The 24,001-nt window shown below is 38.5% G+C and overlaps 1 protein-coding gene across 1 annotated transcript in view; it reads left to right on the top strand.

Annotated features, from left to right (window-relative positions):
• Positions 1–24,001, top strand: part of LOC103077785 (putative uncharacterized protein FLJ43826) — a 73,418-nt gene that overhangs the window by 49,364 nt on the left and 53 nt on the right. The window contains 13 exon segments of the mRNA XM_082930879.1: positions 188–550; positions 960–1,392; positions 1,508–1,725; positions 2,431–2,897; positions 3,032–3,078; positions 3,081–3,679; positions 3,761–4,167; positions 6,578–6,649; positions 13,295–13,366; positions 16,618–16,689; positions 17,315–17,395; positions 23,362–23,433; positions 23,980–23,999. Of these exon segments, the coding sequence (XP_082787005.1) occupies positions 188–550; positions 960–1,392; positions 1,508–1,725; positions 2,431–2,897; positions 3,032–3,078; positions 3,081–3,679; positions 3,761–4,167; positions 6,578–6,649; positions 13,295–13,366; positions 16,618–16,689; positions 17,315–17,395; positions 23,362–23,433; positions 23,980–23,999 (2,923 nt within the window).

Below are 24,001 nucleotides of genomic sequence, written 5' to 3' on the forward strand. Positions count from 1 at the left end.
GCCTTCAGAGGTCCCTGAGGAACTAGAAACTCCAAGTCCTCAGGAGGCCCTCGCCCGGCCTTTGGAGACACTTAAGGAGGTTGTAGTTTGACCAGTAGCACATCATGGGGTAAATGAAGCTCCGCAGTCAAACTTGTACAATGTCACTGTTAAACCTATGGATCTGGCACTTAGCATAACTCCAAAGGTCATTAAAGAAGTTGAATCTTCTCGAGTCCATCAGAAGACCCCATCTCGGCCTCCAGAGAGCCCTGAGGAGGTTGAACCTCTGCCAATCCAGCAGTATGCCCCATCTCAGGCTCCAGAGCACCCTGAGAAGATTGAACCTTCTCTACTCCATCAAGAGGCCCCAATTCAGGCTCCAGGGTTTCCTACTGAGTATGTACTTCAAATTCCAGTGAGTGATGTGGTAGTATCTCTACCTGGCGTTCAGCGTCACACTCATTCCAACTTGCCCAGTGTTACACTTCAACCTCTGAATTTGGAACTTACCATCACTCCAGAGCCCACTATGGAAGCTGAATTTCCTACAGCTCAGCAGGAGGACCTGGCTCCATCTCTGGAGCATCCTGAGGGGCAGAATTTTCTCCAACTGTACAAGAGACCTCAGCTAAGCCTCCAGAGCCTCCTGGAGAGGTTGAGCCTTCAGGGGAGCAGGAGCAACTAGCTCAGCCTTCAGAGCCTCCTGGGGAAGTTGAACCTTCTCCAACCCAGCAGGAGCCCACAGGTCAGCCTCCAGAGCCTCTTATGTAAGCTGAGCCTTCTCCATGTGAACAGGAACAACTGACTCAGCCTTCTAAGCCTACAGAGCCTCCTGAGGAGGTGAAACCAGCAACCCAGCAGGAGACCCCAGCTCAGCTTTCAGAGTCTTTTGGAGAAGCTGAAACTTCTGCAACAAAAGAGAAAGCCACAGCTCAGTCTGCAGAGACCCCTATTAAGCAGAATCTTCTCCAACCTAGCAGGAGATCCCAGCTGTTTCTCCAGCGCAGAGAGAACCTTCTGCAACACTGCAGAAGCAACGAGCTCAGCCTCCAGAGCCTTCTTCAGGGGAGGTGAAACCTTCTCCAACTCTACAGGAACAGCCAGCTCAACCTCCAGAGCATCATGAAACGACAGGTTACCCTCCAAGTCACCCTCATGCTCGGCATTCAGACTTATCCAGTGTCGCTGTCAAATCTGCAGTTGTGGAGATTACTATAATAAAAGAACCCACTCCAGAGGTGGGACCTTCTCCAAACCAGCGCAAGCCTTCAGCTGAGCCCTCAGGTCCCCTTACTAATGCAGAATTTTCTACAATCCAGCATGAGGCCCACACGCTGCCTTCACAGCCACCTGAGGAGGTTGAACCTTTGCCAGTTCAAAAGGAGGTTCCAGCCCAATCTCCAGAAGCCAGTACACATAATAAACTTCAGTAAAAGAGCTCAGTATCCAGAGCATCCTTGAGAAGAAATGATACCTGCCACAAGCCAGCAGGAGACTCCAGATCAGCATCCACAGGCTCCTGAAGTTGTACCTTCCCCACCTCAGCGGGAAGCCACAGCTCAGCATCCAGAGTCTCATGTTGAGGTGGAATCCTCACCAACTCAGTATCCAGAGCTCTCTAATGTGACTGTAGTTTTCTCTCCAGAGCATCCTGTGACAACATTTTCTCCTCTAGGTCAGGATCAAGCTCAGCTTCTGCAGCGGCCCGATGTCACTGTTAAACCTGTGGATCTTGCACTTATCGTAACTCCAGCGTAATGAGGTTGAAATTTCTGCACCCCAACAAGAAGCCTTGGCTCAGTCTACAGTGTCCCCTGAGCAGTTGGAACCTTTGTCAGTCCAGCAAGAGCTTTCAGATCAGCATCCAACCCCCTCTGAAAATGATGAACCTTCTCCAGTTCAGCAGCCCACCTCAACCTGAAGAGCTTCCTGAGGAAACTGACCCTTCTCCAATCCAGCAGGAGAGCTCAGCTCAGCATCCAAAGCCCACTGAGTGGGTTGGACCTTCTCCAGTCCAGCATCAGCACCCAACTCAGCCTCCAGGGCCCTCTACAGATGGTGCAGCTCAACCTTCAGTACATAATGAAGTGGCATTCTCAACTCTAGGTCCAGGTGATGTTGAACATCCAGTGTTGCCTAATATCACAGTTAAACCCGTGGATCTCACGGTTGTCTTAACTCTAGAGCCCACTAATGAGGTTGAACATCCTCCAGTGCAGCAGGAGGACTCTACTCAGACTCCAGGTCCCCCTGGAGGGATAGAGCTTTCTTTAATCCAGGAAGAGGCTCCAGCTCAGACTCCAGTTCCATAGGGGGCTCAGATATATCTCCTGAGGCCCCTAAGGATGGGTGGTACCTTCTGCCACACAGCAGCAGCTTCAGGCTCAGTCATCAGAGCTCCCTGTAAAGGTGGAACCATTTCCAGTCCCTCAAGGGACCCTTCCTTAGCTTCTACAGCTCCCTGAGAACATGCAATCTTCTCCAGTCCAGCAGGAGTTCCCAGACCTACCTCTGGAACCCCTTAAAGAGACAGAACCTTCTCCAGCCAAGCAGGAGTCCCCATCTCAGCCTCCAGCGCCACCTAAGGAGGTTGTAGCACAAATTCCAGTGCATTATCAGATAACAGTTCCAACACTAGGACAGGACAAAGCTCAGCATTTAAACTTGCCCAGGGTCAGGGTTAAACGTTTGGACCTGGGGCTTCCCAGAGCTCCAGAATCTACAACGGAGGCTGAACATTCTGCAGCCATGCAGCAGACTGCAGTTCCTCCATCATACCCCGAGGTGACATTTGCAAATCCAGAGCAAGTTCAGGCTCATCATCCAACCCTGACTGAGGTCACTGTTCAACCTTTGGACCTTAAACTGATGATAAGGCCACAACCCACTAAGGAGGATGAACCTTCTCCATCCATGTAGGATAACTTAACACAGCCTCCATAACCACCTAAGGAATTTTTTATAGCTCAGCCTCCAGTATATCAGAACCCAATAGTTCCAACACCAGATCAGGATCACACTGAGCTTCCAATATCACCCAGTGTCACAGTTCACCTTTAGACCAGGGGCTTACCACAACTCCAGAACCTATTATGGAGGTGAACATTCCACACCCCTGCAGGAGACTATAGATCCTCTAACATACCACGAGGTGACACTTCCAAATCCAGAGCAAGTTCAGGCTCAGCATCCAACCTTGACTGAGCTCACAGTTCAACCTTTGGACCTGGAACTTACATTAATTCTGGAATCCAGTATGGAGGTTGAACCTTCTCCAGCAATGCAGCAGACCCAAGCTCAGCCTCCAGAGCTCATTAAGGAAGTTGTAGCTCAGTCTCCATTCTATCCTGAGGTGCCAGTTTCAGCCCCAGATCAGGATCATGCTGAGCATTGAACATCACCCAGTATCACAGTTAAACCTTTGGACCTGGAGCTTACCAAAACTCCAGCACCTACTACGGCGTCTGAACATTCTACAGCCCGGCAGCAGACTACAGCTCCCCCTCCAAAACACCCTGAGATGACACTTGCACAGCCAAACCTGACTCAAGTCACAATTCCACCTATGGATGTGCAACTTACCATTACTGCAGGATGCAATATGGAGACTGTACCTTCTCCAATCATGCAGGAGACCACAACTCAGCCTCCAGAGGCACCTCAGGATGTAGTAATTCAATCTCCATTCCAGCAGGAGGTGACAGTTCCAACTTGAAGTAAGCATCAAGGTCAGTATTCAACATCATCCAGCGTCACAGTTCACCATGTGGACCTAGAGCAAACCACAATTCCAGAACCCACTATGGAGGCTAGACATTCTACATCCCTACAGCAGACTACAGCTCCCCCTCCAAAACACCCTGAGGTGACACTTGCACAACCAAACCTGACTCAAGTCACAGTTCCACCTGTGGACCTGGGAGTTAACATATCTCTGCAACCAAGGGCATCTCAGACAGTTCTTTTTCCTTCGACTCAGTATTCAGTATCCACAGGTCTTCCTGGCGTAAAATATACCCCAGAAGAGAAGCAGCCGGAACAGAATGCCGCCACAAACTTCAGCATATGTGAGCTCTGTACCTTCGAAAATGAGACGCTGTCGTGTAATGGACTCAGCCCAACGCAGAAGCTCCACAGAGTGCCTGAGCCAGAGCCTAACGCCTACAACGGCACCTTAACCCTCATGTAAGAATTGCCTCACTTTCACCGTCATGTAAGAATCGCCTCTCCTCATTTGTTCTCTGCATCCTGCCTGACATGGCAGCCTTCCTTCAGGCCTTCCTGGGTCCTGCTCATCTCCCCAGTCCACACTGACTGCCTTCCTGTTTCCACCTTTGGTTTGTCAGTGATTCCTTATCTTCCTTCTCCTCCTCACCATTTTTCCCTCTCCTCCAGCCTTTTACTTTTAAGTGCCCTTATATTTTCCTTCTCCATTTTTTACCCCATTTCTTAATTCCTTAACATCTACTATTCTCCCATCTTTATTCCATCCTCTTTACAGCAACATGTCCCTCTCCCATCTCATTGGTGGTAATACAGCAAAGTGGTTAAGAGTAGAGATTCCGGAGCCAGACTACCCGGGTTTGAACCCGGGTCTGTCATTTATTAGCTTTATGACTCAATTTCCTCATCTGTAAAATGGGGATTATGGTAGTCATCATCTCATTGGATGACTCCTATGACTCCTAAATCTCCCAATGACTCCAATCTCATTGGGAGATTTAGATGAGTTAATATACGTAAAGCTCGTCTGTCAGTGCCTAGCATATATTTTAGTGTTAGCTATTATTATTCCATCCCTCAGTTATATCTAGAACTCATCTTTGTCCCCTGGCTTTCTATATGTAGCACCCGTTTTGTGCCCAACCCAGGGCTAAATACTCTTGGAGCCACAGAAGTATATGGCGTTGTCTCCAGAACATGACAATGACAAGTGGGAAGAAAGGGGATACGCCTTAAAAGGGAGGTAATATATAATTAAGTATTAAGAGAAATACAGATAGGTGCTGTAATTCACCAGAACCTGTTATCACAGGGGTGTGGAGGTCACAGAAGGCTGCATGGGTAACCTAAATCTTTAGCTGGGACTTAACGATTGGCTGTGATTTGTCAGAAAAATAAGAGGCAGTACAGTCTAGGCAAAAGTATGACTGCAGGGATGATCAGAATTTTATAGATTAGTCTGGCTGAAAAGAATTGGGTTAGGCAACAACGAAAGGTAGGATTATAAAATACCTTTGCTATCGGCAATGGGTGTTTGAAAGTTCCGCTGTAAGATATGGGGAGCCACTGCAAGTTGTCAAGCAAGAGAGACAAAAGATTAATATAAGAGGCTTATTTTAGATTTCATATGTAGAGGGATCTAGAAAGGAAAGCTTGATTCAGGGAGACCAAATAGAATGCTTTAGCCAAATCTAGGAGTAAAGTGAGGAGGGGCCGAATTAGAGTGGTTGTGATGGAAGTAGAAAGAAAAACCTGAGAGTACTACAGAGGAAAAACTGATAAGATGTAGTAATTGACTAGAGTTGGGGGATGGTAGTACAGTAAAGAGAAAACTCACATGTGTTGATGGGCAGAATGATGGTGGTATAACAGGCGGAAATACAGCAGTTGGGAAGCAGAGTCAGTTTGAGGGAGATGTGTTCAGTCTTAGGCATCTTTTATTGGTGAGTATAAAGCAAGCAGAAGGCTCTGTTTGAGTGAAAATGTCCCTCAGGCAGATGGGCAGACAGGTATCCGTTTAGACTTCTTTCTGACTCCCGTGAAAAATGTGCATATAAACTGAATAGTTACATTGTTGCTGAGGGAAGAGGACAAAGCTAAAGGGAAAGATTCAAAGTCATCCACTGAGTTAGTGGTTGAAACTGAACCTCAGGCATTTAACAGCTTGTCTTAAACATGTCTAATTCATGGATACATTCTCACTGTTTAAAAAAAGAAATGTCACAGGAGTATATAGGATAAAATGTGAAAATTGCACCCCACCTTCCCTACCACCAATAAGGTGACTCCTGTTACTGTTTTGATGTGTGTCTTTCCTTCCGATCTCTTTCCTTTGCATTTTGTTCCCCTAATGAGGTAATAACTTTATTCCTTGCTCAGTGACATGTGCTTTTCCCTCTGCAATATGTTGAAGAGATATTTTTGTATTACTCCCTATAATTTCTAATTGCCTGTATCCTTCTAACACATGGAGAGATTCTGAGTGGACTGAGCCAAAGCCTTGATGTTTCCTGGCATAAGATTTCTTTATATTTATTTGCTGATATTGATAAATGTTTGCCATTTTTCTCATTGATTTGTAGGAGTCATTTTAGACATATAAGTGATTTTGGAAAAAAGGTAATTGGCATGTATCCAAGAAATTGGACAGATAGGAAGTTCAGGTTCTGAGGAGATGCCTCATTGTTTGTGCCAGTGGCCTCACAGTATGTTTTTATTAATTGTGCACACTGAGAAGCTGATAAGCTGTGGGAACTGGAGAGCTGATCTTTTCTGCATTTGAATATTTCCCACTCAGTGGCCACTCTTCCTTCCCTTATTCTCTACATTCTCTTCCTACCTATAAAAGGATATGAACTGTGTTTCTTCACAGAAATTTCCAAGGAAACTCTATTTCTTACATTGATGAAAGTATATGGAAGGCATACTGCTGGGCTTAGAAGCTGTGAGTATACTCTTCCCAAATATGAATACAAAAAGCTAACTGCATTGTAAGATCCTTATTGGTCCAGAATTTTGAGGTCAATACCTGTGAGAAAAGGTATTTCCCCTTCCATATCCCAAAGCAACCTAATAATTGAAATTCTGTGTTTATTTTAAAAATTAAATTTGTCAGGACCTCTTTAAAATCAGTAAGAGACAATTTAAACTTATTTTCCATTATACAATACATGATTATATTCTCAATATATAACAATGAAATAGCAGATATAGTGAAAACCCTCCTTGTGCCCTAATCCCCCACCCACTACTTTGAGTTTTGTATTAATCCTTCCAGACTCTTTTCCATACGTTTGAGTACATACATATTTACAGATAGCAAAATAGGTCTGTGTGTTTTTCTTATCTTTTTTATACATAAGTAACATCCTGCAACTTGATTCCTTCATTTCATGATATGTCTTAGATTTCTTTCCTTCCCAGTACATAGAGCTTTAACCCATTCATTTAAACTCTTGCATAATATTCTATAGTATGAATGTATCACAGTTTAATAATGCCCCTATTGAAGGATGTTTAGATTATGTCCCGTTTTCTTGTTACTTGCATTGCTGCAATAAATATCCTTGTACATGCATTTTTGTGAGCCTGGTCATTAATTTCTATAGAATAGTTATCTAGAAATGGGATTGTTGGGGTGCAGACTATTTAGATATAAAATTTTAATTGCCCTCAAAAAAGTTGTGCCAACTTATACTCCAGTCATCATGCTGTGATGACATTGATTTCCCCACACCCTTCCACCACCACTGGATATTCTCCCTTTTTTTTTTTTTCTGCTAATTGTACGGGTGAATAAAAGGAGGCCCATCTGAATTTGAATTTTTCATATTACTTGTGAACTTAAACATCTTTATATTTTTACTGAACATTTGTATTTTATCTCTGAATTGTCTGCCCTTTGCCCATTTTTCTGTTACTATTTTTTTTTATAGATTTGTAGAAAATGTCAGTTTAGATACATAAGTGATTTTGGAAAAAAAACATTCAAAGTAATTTTTCATAACAGTCTGTGGTCATATCCGTAGTTCGACTTGAACAGACAAGTCATAAATGACTTCTGAATTAATAATAAAAGACATAACAGTCAATCTAAAAACAGGTATTATGACCACCCTTAAAGAGATGGCTCCTTAGTCTGATACCTTATTGGTAAGGGAAAAAATGCTAGAACCAGGCAATTTTGTTTTAATTTACAGATTTCCCAAATATTATATGTAGTTTATATTTCCCGTGATAGTATCTAACTTGGAGATTTTATTTCCCAAACTTGTAAGAAAAATGAAAATCATTTGGCACAAGAAATAGATAACTTAATTTCCTCTGGGAGTGGAGGGGAGTGGTAGGCTGAGGGACAGGGGTAAGAGAAAAAGTTTGAATTGTGTTCTACATATTTTTGGAATTTTGAGATGTGAATATATATTACATATTTTTAAAAAATAAATTGAAATTAAAAACTTAATTTTTAAAAAGCGTGTGTTTGGGAGGCAATACACTATAACATGAGTCTGGTAAAGTTTGAAGATTTCTAAGTCAGCTTGAAGTTTATACCATATAAGCAGAGGTTCCTAACTTGAGGTCAGTGGTTCCCCAAAGCAGAATTTCTTAACCTCCCTCCTGCTCCCCAGTGTATACCTCTTTGGCAAGCTGCAGAAGCCTATGTTCTTGGGATAATGATTTAAAATGTATAATAAGCCCAACTACATAGAAAAGCAAAGGAAACCAGCTATATTGAAATAGTTTTCAGAATACTTTTAAAATTAGTGAAATAGTAATAAATATGCTTCTCTTAACACTTTAAAAAACAAGATACAGTGGTAGGTCTAATAAATATTATAACTCCAGGGTAGTGATGAGAATAAATGATATTTCAAGGTTTCTGCAACATATACGTGATATGAAATGACCTATGATTTCTATTGGGCCCAAATTAACTATACTGCTGATCTACTGTGGTTTGTTGCCTACATTCCTAATGGAAGGAAGTGCTGATTTTAGTTAGATATTTGTGAAAACTGAGATGTACTTTTATTTCCCATCCAAGTTTGGCACTCTGGATTCAGTCCTCTCTATTCACAGACCTCTGCCCTAAAAGGATGATCCACAAGTCGAAATTGCATGCACACTTTTGTGTGTGTTCAAGAAAGTGCAGTTTTTTAGGGAAAAGAACCATTGCTTTTATGAAATTCTCAGAGGATTCTTGTCTCAAAAGATTGAGTCACAAATGTAGGGGAGAAGAAAGACATTTCTTTCCCTGTACTTATCCTCATGAGTGAAGATAAATGGATAATTTGTTTTAAATAAAAGTATCTGATAGTTGATAACTTGTCACTTTCTGAATTCATTCAAAAAATATTTTTCGAGTATCTACTATATGCCAGGAACTCTTTTACATGCTAGGGTTACAGTCCCAAGAATGAAACAGACCAAGTATCCCAGTTCTCAGGGGGGTTACAAATATATAGAAATATGTATAATAAATAGATAGATATAATTTCAAGCATTGCTAAATACTTTGTGGAGAAAGAAAGCAGGGGAAGGAGAGTAGATCAGTTCCAGAAAGGCCTATTGTTTGCATTATATATATATATATGGTTAAATCAATCAAAGAAACCCTGAGACCTCTCAATTTCCTAGAAGTTACAGAGGTGGAAAGAAGGATAATTGTCAGTAATACAGAATCAAGAATGAATGAAATTCAGAAGATTGCCTTAGACTAGAACCCTGGTCAAAAGTTAGATTAGGATCTTTCTTAAATATTACTTCATGCCTGGTTTGATATTTTCATGGTGTGAGAAAGTTTTAGATCTGGCTTTAACTCTGATTCCCCATAGTTTTAAAATTTTTTTCTTCAGTCAAAATGAATATTTGGTATTTTACAGATTAATGTATTTTGTTTCAGTTATTCAGTTATTGCTTATTTGAAGCTCCTTTTTGGGTAAATTTTTGGTGACTAACTCATTCTCAGTCTCAAGTTTACTTCTAGGCTGAATTTACTGTTGTTATTTTAAAAATTTCTATTATCCTGTCATCCAGACAACTTCAGAGAAAGAAACCCCATTAATTTGAAATACATACTGTTTGGTTACCCCTTGTCCTACCATGATATTCAAACTGTAAGCAGTCTGATATGGGCATGAGCCAGTCAGAGAAGACAGTGCCATAAAGAGTTGAGGATCATCTCTTTGCTGTACTTACTGAATTCTTGTCAAGGTTCAAAGTTATGATTAGTATATATGAGTTCCACTTTTATGTAGCTTTTTTTCATATACCATCATTTCCTGTGACGTTTGTATATCATGTATGGTGTATACATACAGTTTTGTTATGCCATATGGGGAGGCAGAGTTTTTTCCTACCTTTGAAGGTATGGAAAGGGTTACCATAAATGTCGTTGGACATATTGATTTGTTCTTTTTATTTTTGGATCATTTCCATGGAAATATGAAACCACTACTTAGAGGTGAGAAAACAATCAATCTTAGCACCATCTGTTGACCATTCCCCCTAACATGTATTCTGACAATCACTGCGATTCCTTCTAAAATGGTGAATTTCAAATTGAGGTCAGGGTCTTTGAAACATGCTCAGGGCTCCAAGAGCTCTTTGTGGGAATTGAAGTCTTTTGTGTTTTTGTTTTAGTGATCTTATACAAATGTGTGTGACTATATTCTGTATAATATGAACCACCTTAATAACTGAGTTGCAGAGTTTCCAGGTAGTAATATTTTAATTCTCATAAGCTATGAGTAAAGAAATAATTTATGAGCTGGAATTAAGCTATGAGATGGAATTGATATAAATGTGTGACCAAGAGACACTGTGAGCGAAAAGCAGAACGTTTTAAATGCAGAACTCAGTGGAAATAGATTCACAAGGCAACATAGCCTGTGCTCAGATCCCCAAGGCTCCTGAAGGATGTACCACTGTTAATATTACCTGCAAGGAAGGGGATTCTTCCAGGCAAGAGAAACCTACCTTTGACATCTTATAGAGTTTCTTCTGTACTGGCTCTGTCTACCACTCCCTCACTCCGCTCTTGGGATACTGGCTGTGTTCCTTCCTGCTTATCAGATATAAGAAACAGGTGCAAAACACCACGCCCTCCTCCCCGCAGCCTGTTACTAGACTTTATTGTGACACCAGCAGAAGCAAAGGGCTTAACATTCTTCATGCAGACCCAGGTGTCAGGCTTGACTGTGAATCGTTCCTGCTCCCTTCATTCTGCATTCTGGAGAAGTCATTGGCTGCATCTCTCAGTTTCCTAATTTATTCTTTAACTGTCATTTCTGCTGCTCATATACTGAGTTTTTTTATTATTGCTAACACTTTTCATTCGTATATTCTTGAGTTGATGGATGCACTATCTGCTTACATCTGTCTGAGGGTAATAATTGTGCTATCCTAAGGTTCTCTTGTGCTTTATTAACTGATTCATTGGCTATAAGCTCTTATGTTTGTTTTTGTTTTCTGTCCTTAATGGAGTTGACTTTCTCACATTGTTTGGTCATTCCTGAGTGTAATTCATCTTTGTAGTTGAGATTCTACTGCGTTTCTTTCCTAGCTTTAGGGGAGAAGTGAAATGAGCTGTTGGGGCTTATTACACCCAATGGGTTCCCCTGAGAATAAGGCAGAGGTGGAAGGTGCCTTCTTGTGGCTAGTCAGGGAGTGCATACCTTTCTTCCAGGGTTCTGGGACCTTGCCCACTTTCTAACACCAATTGCTCTGCCTAGAAGAAAACACCTTTTGCTGCCTTGATCAAGGAGGGAAGATGTGGGGTTGATGTGTGCTGTCAGCTGCTCCTACCGCACTGTTCCAACTGATCACCCTGTAGGCAGCTCCGGGACGTTTCTGGTAGGGGAGCTGCTCCCACACATTGAGCTAAGGTTGTGATTATTAAGTTATATCTTTTCTATCATTCTTAAGGATTTTGGCGGAAGTTGAAGGAGTGGAGACTTGACATGCTTTAATCTGCCAACTTGAAATAGCACAACTTCTTAGGAAACAATTTTGTATCCCTCTTACATCCGAGACAAACTCAGGCAAATATGTATCAGGATACAAATACAAGAAGTTTCAAAGCAGTATTGTCTTTAATAAATAAAAACTAGAAAAAATCTGAGTAAGCAACAACAGTTGAATGAGTAAAGTGTGGTATAATCATACTTAGAAGTCATACACTTCATCAGAAACATAATGCAAGCCACATAAGTAATCTTAAGTTTTCTGATAGCCACTTAAAAATAAAAGTAAAATGAAACAGATGAAATATATGTTAATATATTTTACTTAACCCTTATATCCAAAATATTACCATTTTAATGTGTAATCATTATATACATTATTAATAAGATATTCTATGTTTTTTTCATACTAAGTATTTAAAAATATCCAAGATATTATCATATCTACATGTAATCAATATAAAAACTAATGAGAGGATCTACATTTTTTTCCCATACTAACTCTTTGAAATCACAATTTGGTTGCTAAATTTTATTACAAATACTTGATTGGTATTTAGATTTCATAAAATTTACAGTCGAAAATGTAGTATCACATATGAAAATTTTGCTAACATAAACATTTTCCAATAATTACATTGAGTATCAGTTTTAATTTTAATTTTAAAATAATTGAAATTAATTAAATTAAAAATTCAACTCCTTAGTCACATTAGCCACTTTCAAATACTCAGAATCCTCATGTAGTTGGGCATGCAACACTACATATTACAGGCAAAAATAAAATAATTTTACAAAATAATGTTGAATGAAAAGAGCCATGTGGGAAACAATACATATAATATGATTCCACTTATATAAAGTTCAAGAAGAAGCAAGACTAAACTGTGTTGTATATGGCTGATAACGAAAAGGCAAAACCACATTTAAAAAGCAAGGAAATTATTACTAAAGTCAGGATAGTTTTTCCCTCTAGTAAGTCAGAGAGAGACTTGTGATTGGAAAAGCCCACACGGGGGGCTTCTGGGATGCTGGCAGGATTCTTTCTTGACGTGAATGGTGCTACTTGGGCATATGTTTTGTAATTATTAAATAGTTGAACAGTTGTTCAATTGAATTATTGAACAGTTATGTATATTTTATGCACATTTTAGTTTTCAAAAAGTTTGTAATGGGGGAAAAATCAGATGGCTTCATTTTCCCTGATACAGTTCTGTGTGGGACTTCCCAATAAGGTTTGGGGAAAGAGAGTAGGGAAGGGGAGCGCTGCAACGTTGGTGCAAACAAGAGCAGGGTTCTAACCGAGACTTCCTGATCTAGAGAGTAAGCATTAACTATATGATTTGGTGGGAAGAGTGGGTGGTGTGTGTGTGTGTGTGTGTGTGTGTCTGTGTGTGCGCATGTAAGCACATGCGTGATGGAGACAGGTGGACACAAAGGAGGACGTGAAAAGAAGGTTTAAATGGAAACAGAGCAGAAATCACCATCCCTAAATTAAAAAAGAATTATGTTGTTCAGGTGACACCATTACCCAGCTTTCCTCCACGTATAGGAGTTAGTCCTATGTAGTATATAGTTGTAGTTATTTTGCATTTTGATCCAGAAATAACCTTTTCATTTTTCAGAATTCTCAGTGAAAATGATTTGACTGAATTACATAAGAACTCATTTGAAGGCTTGCTATCCCTCTAATATTTGTAAGTTAATCATATTTATTTATGAGTTCTTATCTATAAAGTAGATTATCTATACAGTAATTAAGGGGTTCAAGTGAGATAATGTCTTCAATTTCTTCTAGCAATTAAATTCTACAATTCTGTAAGACTGTGTAGGGCCCCAGCCCATCACTAGCACTAAATATCTCCTATTCATTTAAAATTTTTTAACTATATAGGCAAGGTATAGATAGAAAAATAACCTTTAGTTGTAGAGGAAAAGTGGTAATGAGGTCTCAGCAATTATAGACTCCCATAGGAACCTTGTTATATAAGTGTTCATACAGTCTCCATCTGTATTTACATTTTGTTAATGACCTATGGATCAAATCTGGCCCGCAGTCCGTTTTTGTACAGCCCATAAGTTAAAAGTGAATTTTAAAGGGCAGTAAATGAGAAAAAAGAAAAAAGAAGAAAAATATGTGACGGAGACTGTATGTGGCCTGCAAAGCCTAAAATATTATCTGGCCTTTACAGAAAAGGATTGAAAAAGTTGGTTTAGTGAAATGAGAGGAATTAAAGTTAACCTCAAATTGTCACCTGCAGGGCAAGAAAATATAGCACACTTACATTAATATGAATGCCATTAACTCATAGCTTTGATAATTTAATCTAAATTAAATTAACATTTAAGTATTAAATATTTAAGCAGATGAATTATGTAAACAGTATTGTAAAGGGACACCCCTGGTGGCCTGCTGATTAAGACTTTGCCTTCCAATGCAGGGGGTGCGGGTTCGATCCCTGGTCGGGGAGCTAAGATCTTACATGCCTCATGTCCAAAAAACCAAAACATGAAAAAAAAGAAGCAATATTATAACAAATTCAATAAAGACTTTAAAAATGGTCCACATCAAAAAAAAATCTTAAAAAAAAATCAGTCAGGAACACATTAAGTTACCACAAGAACAAACTGTTATTAAGGATTTCAATGCATGAACTGTGATACTGATATTAAGAATGTTTAAGATGATGGTTAAGTGGTATATTTAGAAATGTTCACATTAAATAAGCATATCAGAAATGCCCCTAACAAAAATCTCTCCAGCCTTTTGTTTTCTGTTTTTGTTTGTTTGTTTGTTTGTTTGCTTGTTTTTAGGGCCACGCCACAGGACTTGCAGGATCTTAGTTCCCTGACCAGGGATTGAACCCAGGTCACCAGCAGTGGAAGCACCGAGTCCTAACCCCTGGATCACCAGGGAATCCTCTCTCCAGCTTCTTTATCAAAGAGGAAATGCTTGCCTAGTATTTCTTTTTATTTGGGGATAAGGAGATAACTGTGTTTTTTGTTATAAAAGCTCAGTTTTTGTCCTTTGTCCATGGCATCCAAAGCTGTGTATGTCATTATTCCTTATTAGGCCAATTAATGATCCTCTTTAGCAAATAGATTCTTATTGCAAATATAAAAGGCTTAAGGGAAGTGGGTATAAAGAGCCTCACATGACCCAAAAAATAGTTCTTTTAATTATCAAACCTTCCAAGCATTAAGGGGCAATCACCTTTATATTAGTCTCTTCTCTGCCATCTGGGCTCCAAACCTTACAAACACAGTTTGCAGAAAAACAAATAAGATAACTGCTCAGTGGACTAGGCCCTTCATTACTTCTACTATGAAATACTTTATAATCTGGTTATTTTATGTTAGCGTAAGTATTCTAATTCTTAAAAAAAAAATGCCAATCAGTAAAAAAAAAAGAATATGCTAATACACACTATGCCTAGTGTTGTAAACATGAAGATGGGTAAGACAGGATTCCTTTTAGCAACTCATGATCTCATAGGTAAAATAAACGTGTAATAAGCTCAAACCGTAATGACAAAGTGCTATGGAGGCACCATGAAGTAATAAATCTACATTTCTTTTAAAACAATCATTTCCTCCTTCTAGTCACTCCCCAGCTATTTGTTGATTTTATAAATATTTGAGTTTGCTTCATGTCCACGCGTTGGCTTTAAACATGATAGACGATGCACATAAGCAGGATCTAGTCCATACTTTGAAGGAGTTTATGATCAGAGGAGATGGGTTGCAAAAAGAGCTATATTTAAAGAAAGAAATGAATATGGGGAAGGAGAGCTATAAGTTGGCATTGGAGCACAAAAGAGGGGAAAAAAAGACTTCAAACTGGATCAGAGAAGATGTTATTAGAACAATGCTGTTTAAATGGGAGCACGAAGGGCCATTGGGTATCAATGACAGACATCTTGGGAAGAATAAGCTTGCAAAAGGAAAGTGGGAGAAAGGCAAAACACAGTAAAAATACTCTGAGTACCTGTAGAGTACAAGTGGGAAGAGTAGGAGATTAGAGCCAGATCATCTAGGGCTTTGGAGGCCAAGCCAAGGATAACATGCCAAGCTAGCATGTTACCACAGCAGTGCTTTAGGACAAGCATTAGTCTGCAACAGGACCAACCACTTGGAGGGTTTGTGAAAACACAAGTTCCAGCCCCATAGTTACTGATTCAAGAGGTCCAGAGTAGGCTGAATATTTGTATATTCAGTAAGCTCACAAGTGATGCTGGTATTTGAGAACCACTTCCAAAGAGTTAATCTGGGGATCGCGTGGAGGATGGCTTAAAAAGGGAGAGGGTAGAGATGGAAACACCAGTCAGAAGACAGTTATACCCATCCAGGTGAAATGAGAGACTAAGCTGGAATCAATGGAAATATGATAGACAGCTATTGTCAAGAGTAGGTATTTTCGAATAAAAGTCAATATGATAGAAAGTGTAATCCTGAATTAACATTACATATTAATTATAGGAGTAGCCTCTTTTCAAGTTGTGTGAAACGTTATCTTTTATTTCTTCTAGTAATGAATTGGCCTAGAAAAACAACTATACTGGGGAGTGTGTAAATATAAGAATATTCCTTTTAATATTAGAAATTATAATGATATATAGAGATAAAAACTTTGAGCTCATAATCTAGAATTTGATGAGACCACAAAAGGTGGAATCTAATCAATGCTTCTGCTCTCAGAAAAGGTTACCTTCAAAATCTATTGATCTATAGTTGTATATTTAATTTATGAAGATCCTGAAGGTGAGACTCTTAAGAGAGGTGAAGGCAGGGTTAGGGGCTCTGGAAGGTTCAAATAGTAATTCCTAAGGTTTGGAGATTAGACCAAAGCTTCTTATTTATTATTATCATTCTAACCTCTACTAGTTATTCCTACTAATTAGATATCTAACAGCAAATTTAAGCAATATATTCCTTTTAATTTTCCTAGAGATTTTTCCTGCAATAAAATACCATCTATCGAAAGATGTACATTTGAACCAGTACCTTTTTTGCAGTTTATGTAAGTTACAAAAATAATTCATTATGTTTGCAAATTTTATAAAGCTTAATTTTTTATAAAACTAATTTGTTACTCATTTTGAAATATGAAAATTACTACTAAAATTTTGTAGCAAATTCTTTTGGTCTCCAGCAAAGATTAGTGTGAGAAGTATTACACAGATCAGAGTGAATCATTATAGAGCAGTGGTTCTCACCCAGGGTGATTTTGCACACCGGTGACATTTGATAGTGTCTGGAGATATTTTTGCTTGTCAGAACTGTATATGCTACTGGCATCTAGTGGACAGAGGTCAGAGATGCTACTAAACATCCAACTGTTCAGGGAAGCCTCCCACAGCAAAGAATTATCCAGCCAAAAATGCCAAGAGTGCTGCCTTTCTAGAGAAATAAAGATCACTTAACACAAGTATTTAATGAACATTTACTATTTTGTATCTAATGCACCACATATATAATCATGAAAGTATAAATCATAATATCTTCCACAGTGAGATTTCTTTAGTGCATGGAGGGAGTAGTGATGTTATGTTTCATCATATATAAATTAGAATTATTGCCAAAGGATAGATGTTCTGAAAGAATATATACTTTTCTTCTTCTTTTGCTTGTGTCTTTATTTGTAGAAATCTTGGTTGCAATTTATTCACAGAACTGAACTTTGGAAAGTTTCAGGCCCAGCATGGAATGCAGTTTTTCCACAAGTAGTAAGTGAAACAGAAGACGAATAAATGTAAAAAACTGTGTGTAAAAACATCATGCAGTTATTGGTTAGCTGGGTGTAAGCCCAGTATGAACTCTGGAAAGTATGTGTTGAGAGCCTTTTTTTTTTTTTTTCAAAATAGGAAGCTAATGAACAACGAGACCATGAGACTTGTTTAACTGATACATGTGAAACGCTCTGCTTTCCATAGTACTGATCTTTGGCACGGGCAATAAAAGACACCAAGCAAAAACACTCAAATTAGCATTGTCATGGAATCCCACTGATGCCTCTCCAATATGCGAATGGTCCATGAAGTTCCACTTTTGAATTTAACTTTGATTCCTGCTCATGTGCAGAGTTCCTAACTGCATAAAATGTATGCAGCACAGATCTGCAAAGAACTAAGTTTAGCACCGAATTCTTCAGGGAGCAAAAGGTGTGGGTGCTTCCCCAACCATTATTAGCTCTTTTAAATGGTAAAGCAGATAGAATTCCTGAACACCCACCACAGGGCTCTCCCCAGCCAAGCAGAACGTTATTTTTCAAAAAGCATATATCTCTGAACTGAATTATCTGTGGCCAATAGGAACCTTTGAGGTATGGAGAAAGATGTTGTTTGTGTTAGCTGTAGTGTGAAAAATATATAGAAAATACGTTGCTGTAGCCTAATTCAATATACTCTCTTTGCTGACTACTCTTCAATAAGAAGTGTGGGTTTCACACCCCTTCAGCTCAAAAATTCTGTGATTTCTCATGACAAGGAAATGATAGTGGGTACGTTCAATGGCCTGAAGGTGATTTCAGACTCAAGGTAAAAAGCTCTTCTACACCTGGCTTTGGAAAAGACTCTCTTACCTGTCTTGTGGGTCAGAAATCCAGTTTCACACAGTTCACACATTTTGCGTTAATGAAGGTGTTGAGGCTGTGTCTGGAACTGGATTAGCAATTCCTGCAGATGCCTATTTTTAGTGGCCTCCTTCCTTTCCCTTGTTAGTTTGCTGATACCTACCTTGGGGAGAGAGCACCAAGGGTCAGTTGTTCTTTTGCCTGCACACCGGAGAGTAGGCTCATGAGGTCCCTTCACCAGGAGGTTTTAGTAGCGTCAATACAACGTCTTAAACTCACCACCTTTCCTAAACATCCTATAACACCAAGAGTTCCTTATAAGAATCAGAGTTTCACTATAGTTAAGTAGGCAACACAGGACAATACATTGTGAAAATAAATCGCAGTTTAAAAATCAATGAATTCGTTCAAAAACATTCACTCAGTGCCATGCCCACTGTGTGTCAGCACTGTCCTAAGTGTTGGGGATACAAAGACGCATAGGGCAGGGACTCTTTCCCCCAGAAGCTTTCATACTGGAAGGAGAAAGATGGATGTTGACGAGAAAACATGTATGAGAGCCATTCTAGCATCTATGCAGCAGGGTAACAAGGTGAGGGAGGGGGGTAATGCAGTAGAAAATGGGTGGTAGTTTAGAAAATATTTGTAATGGAAGAGGCACCAACTCGTTCCTTTTGAATTTGTGTTCCTCTTAAATGACAGAAAAAGTTAGTGAAAGAATCAGAACTATCTGGTGTTGGAAATAAATTAGTACTGTACTCCTAAAACTCGTTCACAGTTACTTTCAAAAGATTGTCACAGTATAGTAAGTCTTTGTTTTGGGCTAACTCTTTCTAATAGACAAAGCTAATTTGCTTCAGGAAGCATTTGCCATGGTGAGACATAAGCTTTATTGCATCTCTTTCCAAAGGCAAGCCACCAAGGGAAGACACCACCCTCGAGTTAAGTCATTTTACTACCTATAATGACATATTACTGGGGTGTTTATAATTTGCCTGCATTAAGTAAGTTTGGAAAAGAGCCCCAGCTGAGGTGGATTTATCATGAATTCAATGAAGCTTAGGCTTCAGGGCTCCTCACTTGCATAGGTCCCTTCCAAGGTCTTGAGAAGGGTCCTAGCGATTTTTGTATTCATAACTTTGCATGTTTTTATTAGATACGATTTCCCAAAGTAGACGAGCTTCAAGCCCCACAAAACCTTGAGTCATCACCAGGTTTCAGGTAATTATAAGGTTTCTTGAATGAAGCCTCTATGTTATTGACAAACATCAGGTGAAGTAGTTAGCAGTGTGGTAGTCTATTTTAAATGCGAAATCTAATTCAAAAATGAGCCAAGAGCTTATTAATAAAGTACAACTTTTTGAATGTTGGTAGTAATCATATCTCTTTCAGATAAAATCAGCAGTGAAATATATTATGGAAAACCAGCAGTGGTTGATAATCCTAAAGGTTAAGTATACTTTTTTTTTCTGACTTTAAAGTGTTTCTCCTTCATTCACCTATGCAGGTCGAGACTGATGGCTTATTTTTAAAATTCTTTTAGTCACTTCTTTGGTTCTAACAATACAAGCTCCATGATTTTAGAAACTGAAGGACTCTACAATTTACAAAGGCTATATAACTTAACGAGACAGAGAACATTCACATGCTGCCTTGTCTGTGGTACATCAATATTGTACCAAGAACATAAGGACTAAGAGAGAATAAGAGGAAAATCAAAGCCTTATCCCTATTAAATTATTTACCCCATTGTTGAGAATATCAATGAGGGAGGTGTGGCCACACTATGAAGGCAAATTGTGCTGTCATCACAGAGCAACCCTAATGCTCCCACAGTCAACTATCATTGGTTTCCTTTAGATAGCTATGTACACACAAAAGCTGACACACTTCAGGGTGCTGTCATCACTTTTTGTTATGTACTAGAATCCTGGCAGCTTCTCAGATTTAGAAAGGCATAAATGCTAAAAAAAAAAACAAAAAAAAACTTGGGTCTGCCCTTTGGGGTGATTCAGGGTGGCTGTTTTATTTGTAATAGTTCAAAATTTTGAGATTGTCACAGCTAGAAACTACCATACTTTTCTTATCCCAACTGCATCTTATTCTTCCCACCTGTAGTATTGTCTCCCATTCTATATGTTTTTTCACTTTTTTGATAGTGTCCTTTGAAGCACAAACTTTTTAATTTTTATAAAATCCCATTCATGTATTTTTCCTTTGGTTCTTTGTGCTTCTGGTGTAATATCTAAGAAACTATTGTCTAAGGCAAGGTCATAAAGATTTACTCCTGTGTTTTCTTCTAAGAGTTTCATAGCTTTAGCTCTTACGTTTGGATATTTGATCCATTTGGAGTTAATTTTCATATATGGTGTGAACTGTAGGAGTCCAGGTTCATTATTTTGTGTGTGGATGTACATTTGTCCCAGGATCATTTGAAAAGACTGTTCTTTCCACATGGAATTGTTTTGGAATGCTTGTTGAAAATCAATAGACCATATATATGAGGGTTTATTTCTATAAGGTCTGTTCTGTTCCATTGATTTACATGTCTGTTCTTATTCCAGTACCACACTGTGATTGCAGTAGCTTTGAACGGAGTTTTGAAACCAGCGTGTGTGAGTCCTCCCACTTGTTCTTTACCAACACTGTTTTCGTTATTCTGTTTCCTTGAATTGCCATATGAATTTTAGAATTAGCTTGGAAATTTCTGGAAAGAAATCAGCTGGGATTTTGATAGGAATTGCAGTGGAACCATAGGTCAGTTTGGGAAGTAGTGAATTTTAATAAGATTATCTTTCAGTCCATGAATCCAGCATGTCTTTATATTTATTTAGATCCTTTTCAATTTCTTTCAACAGTTTTGTACTTTTCAGTGTGAATCTTGCACTTACTTGGTTAAATTTTTCCCTAAGTATTTTATGTCTTTTGATGCTGTTACACATGGAATTGTTTTCTTAATTTCATTTTTGGATTACTCATTGCTGGTGTCTAGAAATAATATTGATCTTATATCCTACAACCTTCCTGAATTCATTTATTAATGCTAACAGTTATTTTCCTAGATTCCCAGGAATAGGTCTTGTGGTCTTCCAGTTTCCCAGGAATACATTGGAACATTTAAAAGTCTCTGTGGACGTCTCATTCCTCAGCTTTTCTTTTTAAGCTTTTTGGTTGCGCTGTTTTTTCCCCCAAACTGTTATCCATTGCCTCATGCAACCGCCATGTTAAAATATTTGCTCGAAAATGTTTTCCAGTAATGCCACCTGAGAAGCGGCTTTTCTCACTAGACAGCTCTCAGTCAGGTCACAGGCAAGCCTTTCAACTGAGGTTTTCCAGGGACCACCAGACATGTAAAACAATGATAGTTCTTGGGTAATGAGGCTTTGAAGGCCCTCCCAGTCCATGCTGCCCCTTCTGGTACCAGGGATGTGGGCTCTTTTTCAAGGCTACCACTGGCATGGAGAGCAAAGGTCAAGGACAAGTTCAAGCAACACAGATCTCATTGTTGTTACAGAAATTAATATTTTTTCCTTGAATAAATTGCTCCCCAATGTGCAGCAACCTGTTGGATAAATCTCCAAAGTTCAGAAGAAGTTGATTCTGACCATTTTTACCAGTTTTGTTGTTGTTGTTGTTATTGGTATTGTTGCTTCTACGGAGGGATGAATTTTCAGATGTCCTTCCTCCATCATTTTTACTGATTTTCCTGCAATGTTTTTTAAAATCTCTAAAGTCTCAATGACCACAGGCTAATTAAATATTTGTCATGGGAAATGATTAAGGAAGAAATAAATAAAAAGAGAAATAAATAAATAAAAAGAGAAAATATTATTATCATAGAGGCTTTCCCAGATGGGTAGATGAAGTTTGCAAAGGTATTTCTAAGTTTAGTGCTCACCAAATTAAGGTTCAAGTAACAGACATTTAAAACACGCCCACTTTTTTTTTCATTCAGGTTAAACACAGGCTTTACAGTCAGAACTGAGTTCAAATTCCAGCTCTGCTTCTTACAAGCTTGAAGAATTAGGACAAGTTATGAAACTTCTCTGTGCTTCAGTTTCCTCATTTGTACAATGGGCTAATATATCTATCACATAAGATTACTGTGAGGATTAACTGTTAAATGCTGTTAAATGCTGATCACAGGTGCCTGGCAACCCAAAAGATATTAGTTTTGATAGTTATCTTTCTAACATTCTGCAAAAATACGCTAATAATTCTTCAGTAGAGTTAACCTAAAGTCAGATATTCTTTTCTTTTTTCCTGTTTCTTTTGGGGTTTTTCTCCCCCTTATTTGTTTTAAAGAATTAAGAAAAAAGAAAGAAAGAAAGTAAGAAAGTACTAAGGAGAAAATCCATCCCAGCATTTTGGAATAAAATTTTGCTCCCCAAAATTAATTTGTTTATTTTATATATATATAAAGAAAATGTTATTTATTTATTCGGGAACAATTAGTAAATACCTAGTAAATATTAGGCACTGTGTCAGGCAGAGGAATAATAATGACAATAAAGTGTGATCCCTGCTCTCATGTTGCTGACAATCTAGGGGACTGACAAGTAAACAGGTGATTACATACAGTAACAAAGGCTGTGATACAAGTATACATATGGGAGTATGTGATGGGAGTATGGCTTTCACACGTTCCTCTTGGATTTATCTCTTCTTCTTTGGCTCCAGAACCAAGGAATTCGCCCTATTTTTGTCTTTAACTGGGTAGTTTAAATCACTAAATTTTAAGAAAATTGTAGAGATGAAAGAAAAACACCTTGAATTATGGAGGACACTAGAAATAGTACTTTTTTACAGAGCAAGGGCTTCCTACCAGCATAGTCACTTTGAGGGTTTTGAACCTGAAAAGTTCTTTGGCATATTTTTTCTTTGCTAGCCACTTTTTTTTCTATTTTTTTCTTTGTTTGTTTGTTTCTCTTCTCCACTTTATCATCTAGAGGCCTGGGCGGTTCCCAATGAAAGAGGGTTTTAAAGATTCTAAGGGTGATTTAGAGGTAAAGACAAAATGATTTTTTTTAAACTTCAAGTTCCATACCAAAAAAAATGAATATAAGCTTTCATGGAAGTAATTGAAAATGCAGATAATTTTAATTCCATTCCGTTTTTCAGAATTCTCAATCGTAATCCTTTGACAACAGTTGAAGATTCTTATCTTTTTAAATTGCCAGCTTTAAAATATTTGTAAGTATTACAACACTTTCATGGCTTATGAGATAATTTCTGCTCTGTCTTACTTTCGTCAAAGATTGAGTACTTTGGCTAAAAAGTCATAATTTAGATGTTAACTGGGTTATTGAAAATAAGAGTTATTGGCAAAGAAAAGGATTAAGAAAGAATATATATGGGTAAGACAGCCAGCAGAGAATGAGAACAGTGTTGAAGAACACATATAGTTATGGAAGATGTAGATGCATGTAGGAATATTATTTATCCCAGAAAGCAAAAAGGAATAAGGGGTACATTATTTTTTTTAAAAAAACAGTGATCAAAGAGGTAGATGCAATTGAAAATGAGAAGTTAGGATGATAAAAAATGATTGTGCTGTTCAGCACCAAGGTCATTAATTTGATGATGCAAATTTAAATTTCTTCAGTAAGAGTTCTTTAGAATTATCATCTATGGCAAGTAAGAAGGCAGAATTGAAGTAATCACATGTTAAGTATCTTTTTAAGTTTAGAATTTTTGTCTTCAGGTTTTATATCATACATGTTTGGGCTTCTCCTTCAGAGACATGGGAACAACACAAGTG

Source organism: Lipotes vexillifer, unplaced genomic scaffold, assembly GCF_000442215.2.
Source record: "Lipotes vexillifer unplaced genomic scaffold, Lipotes_vexillifer_v1.1 scaffold1026, whole genome shotgun sequence".
Lineage (NCBI taxonomy): Eukaryota > Metazoa > Chordata > Mammalia > Artiodactyla > Lipotidae > Lipotes > Lipotes vexillifer.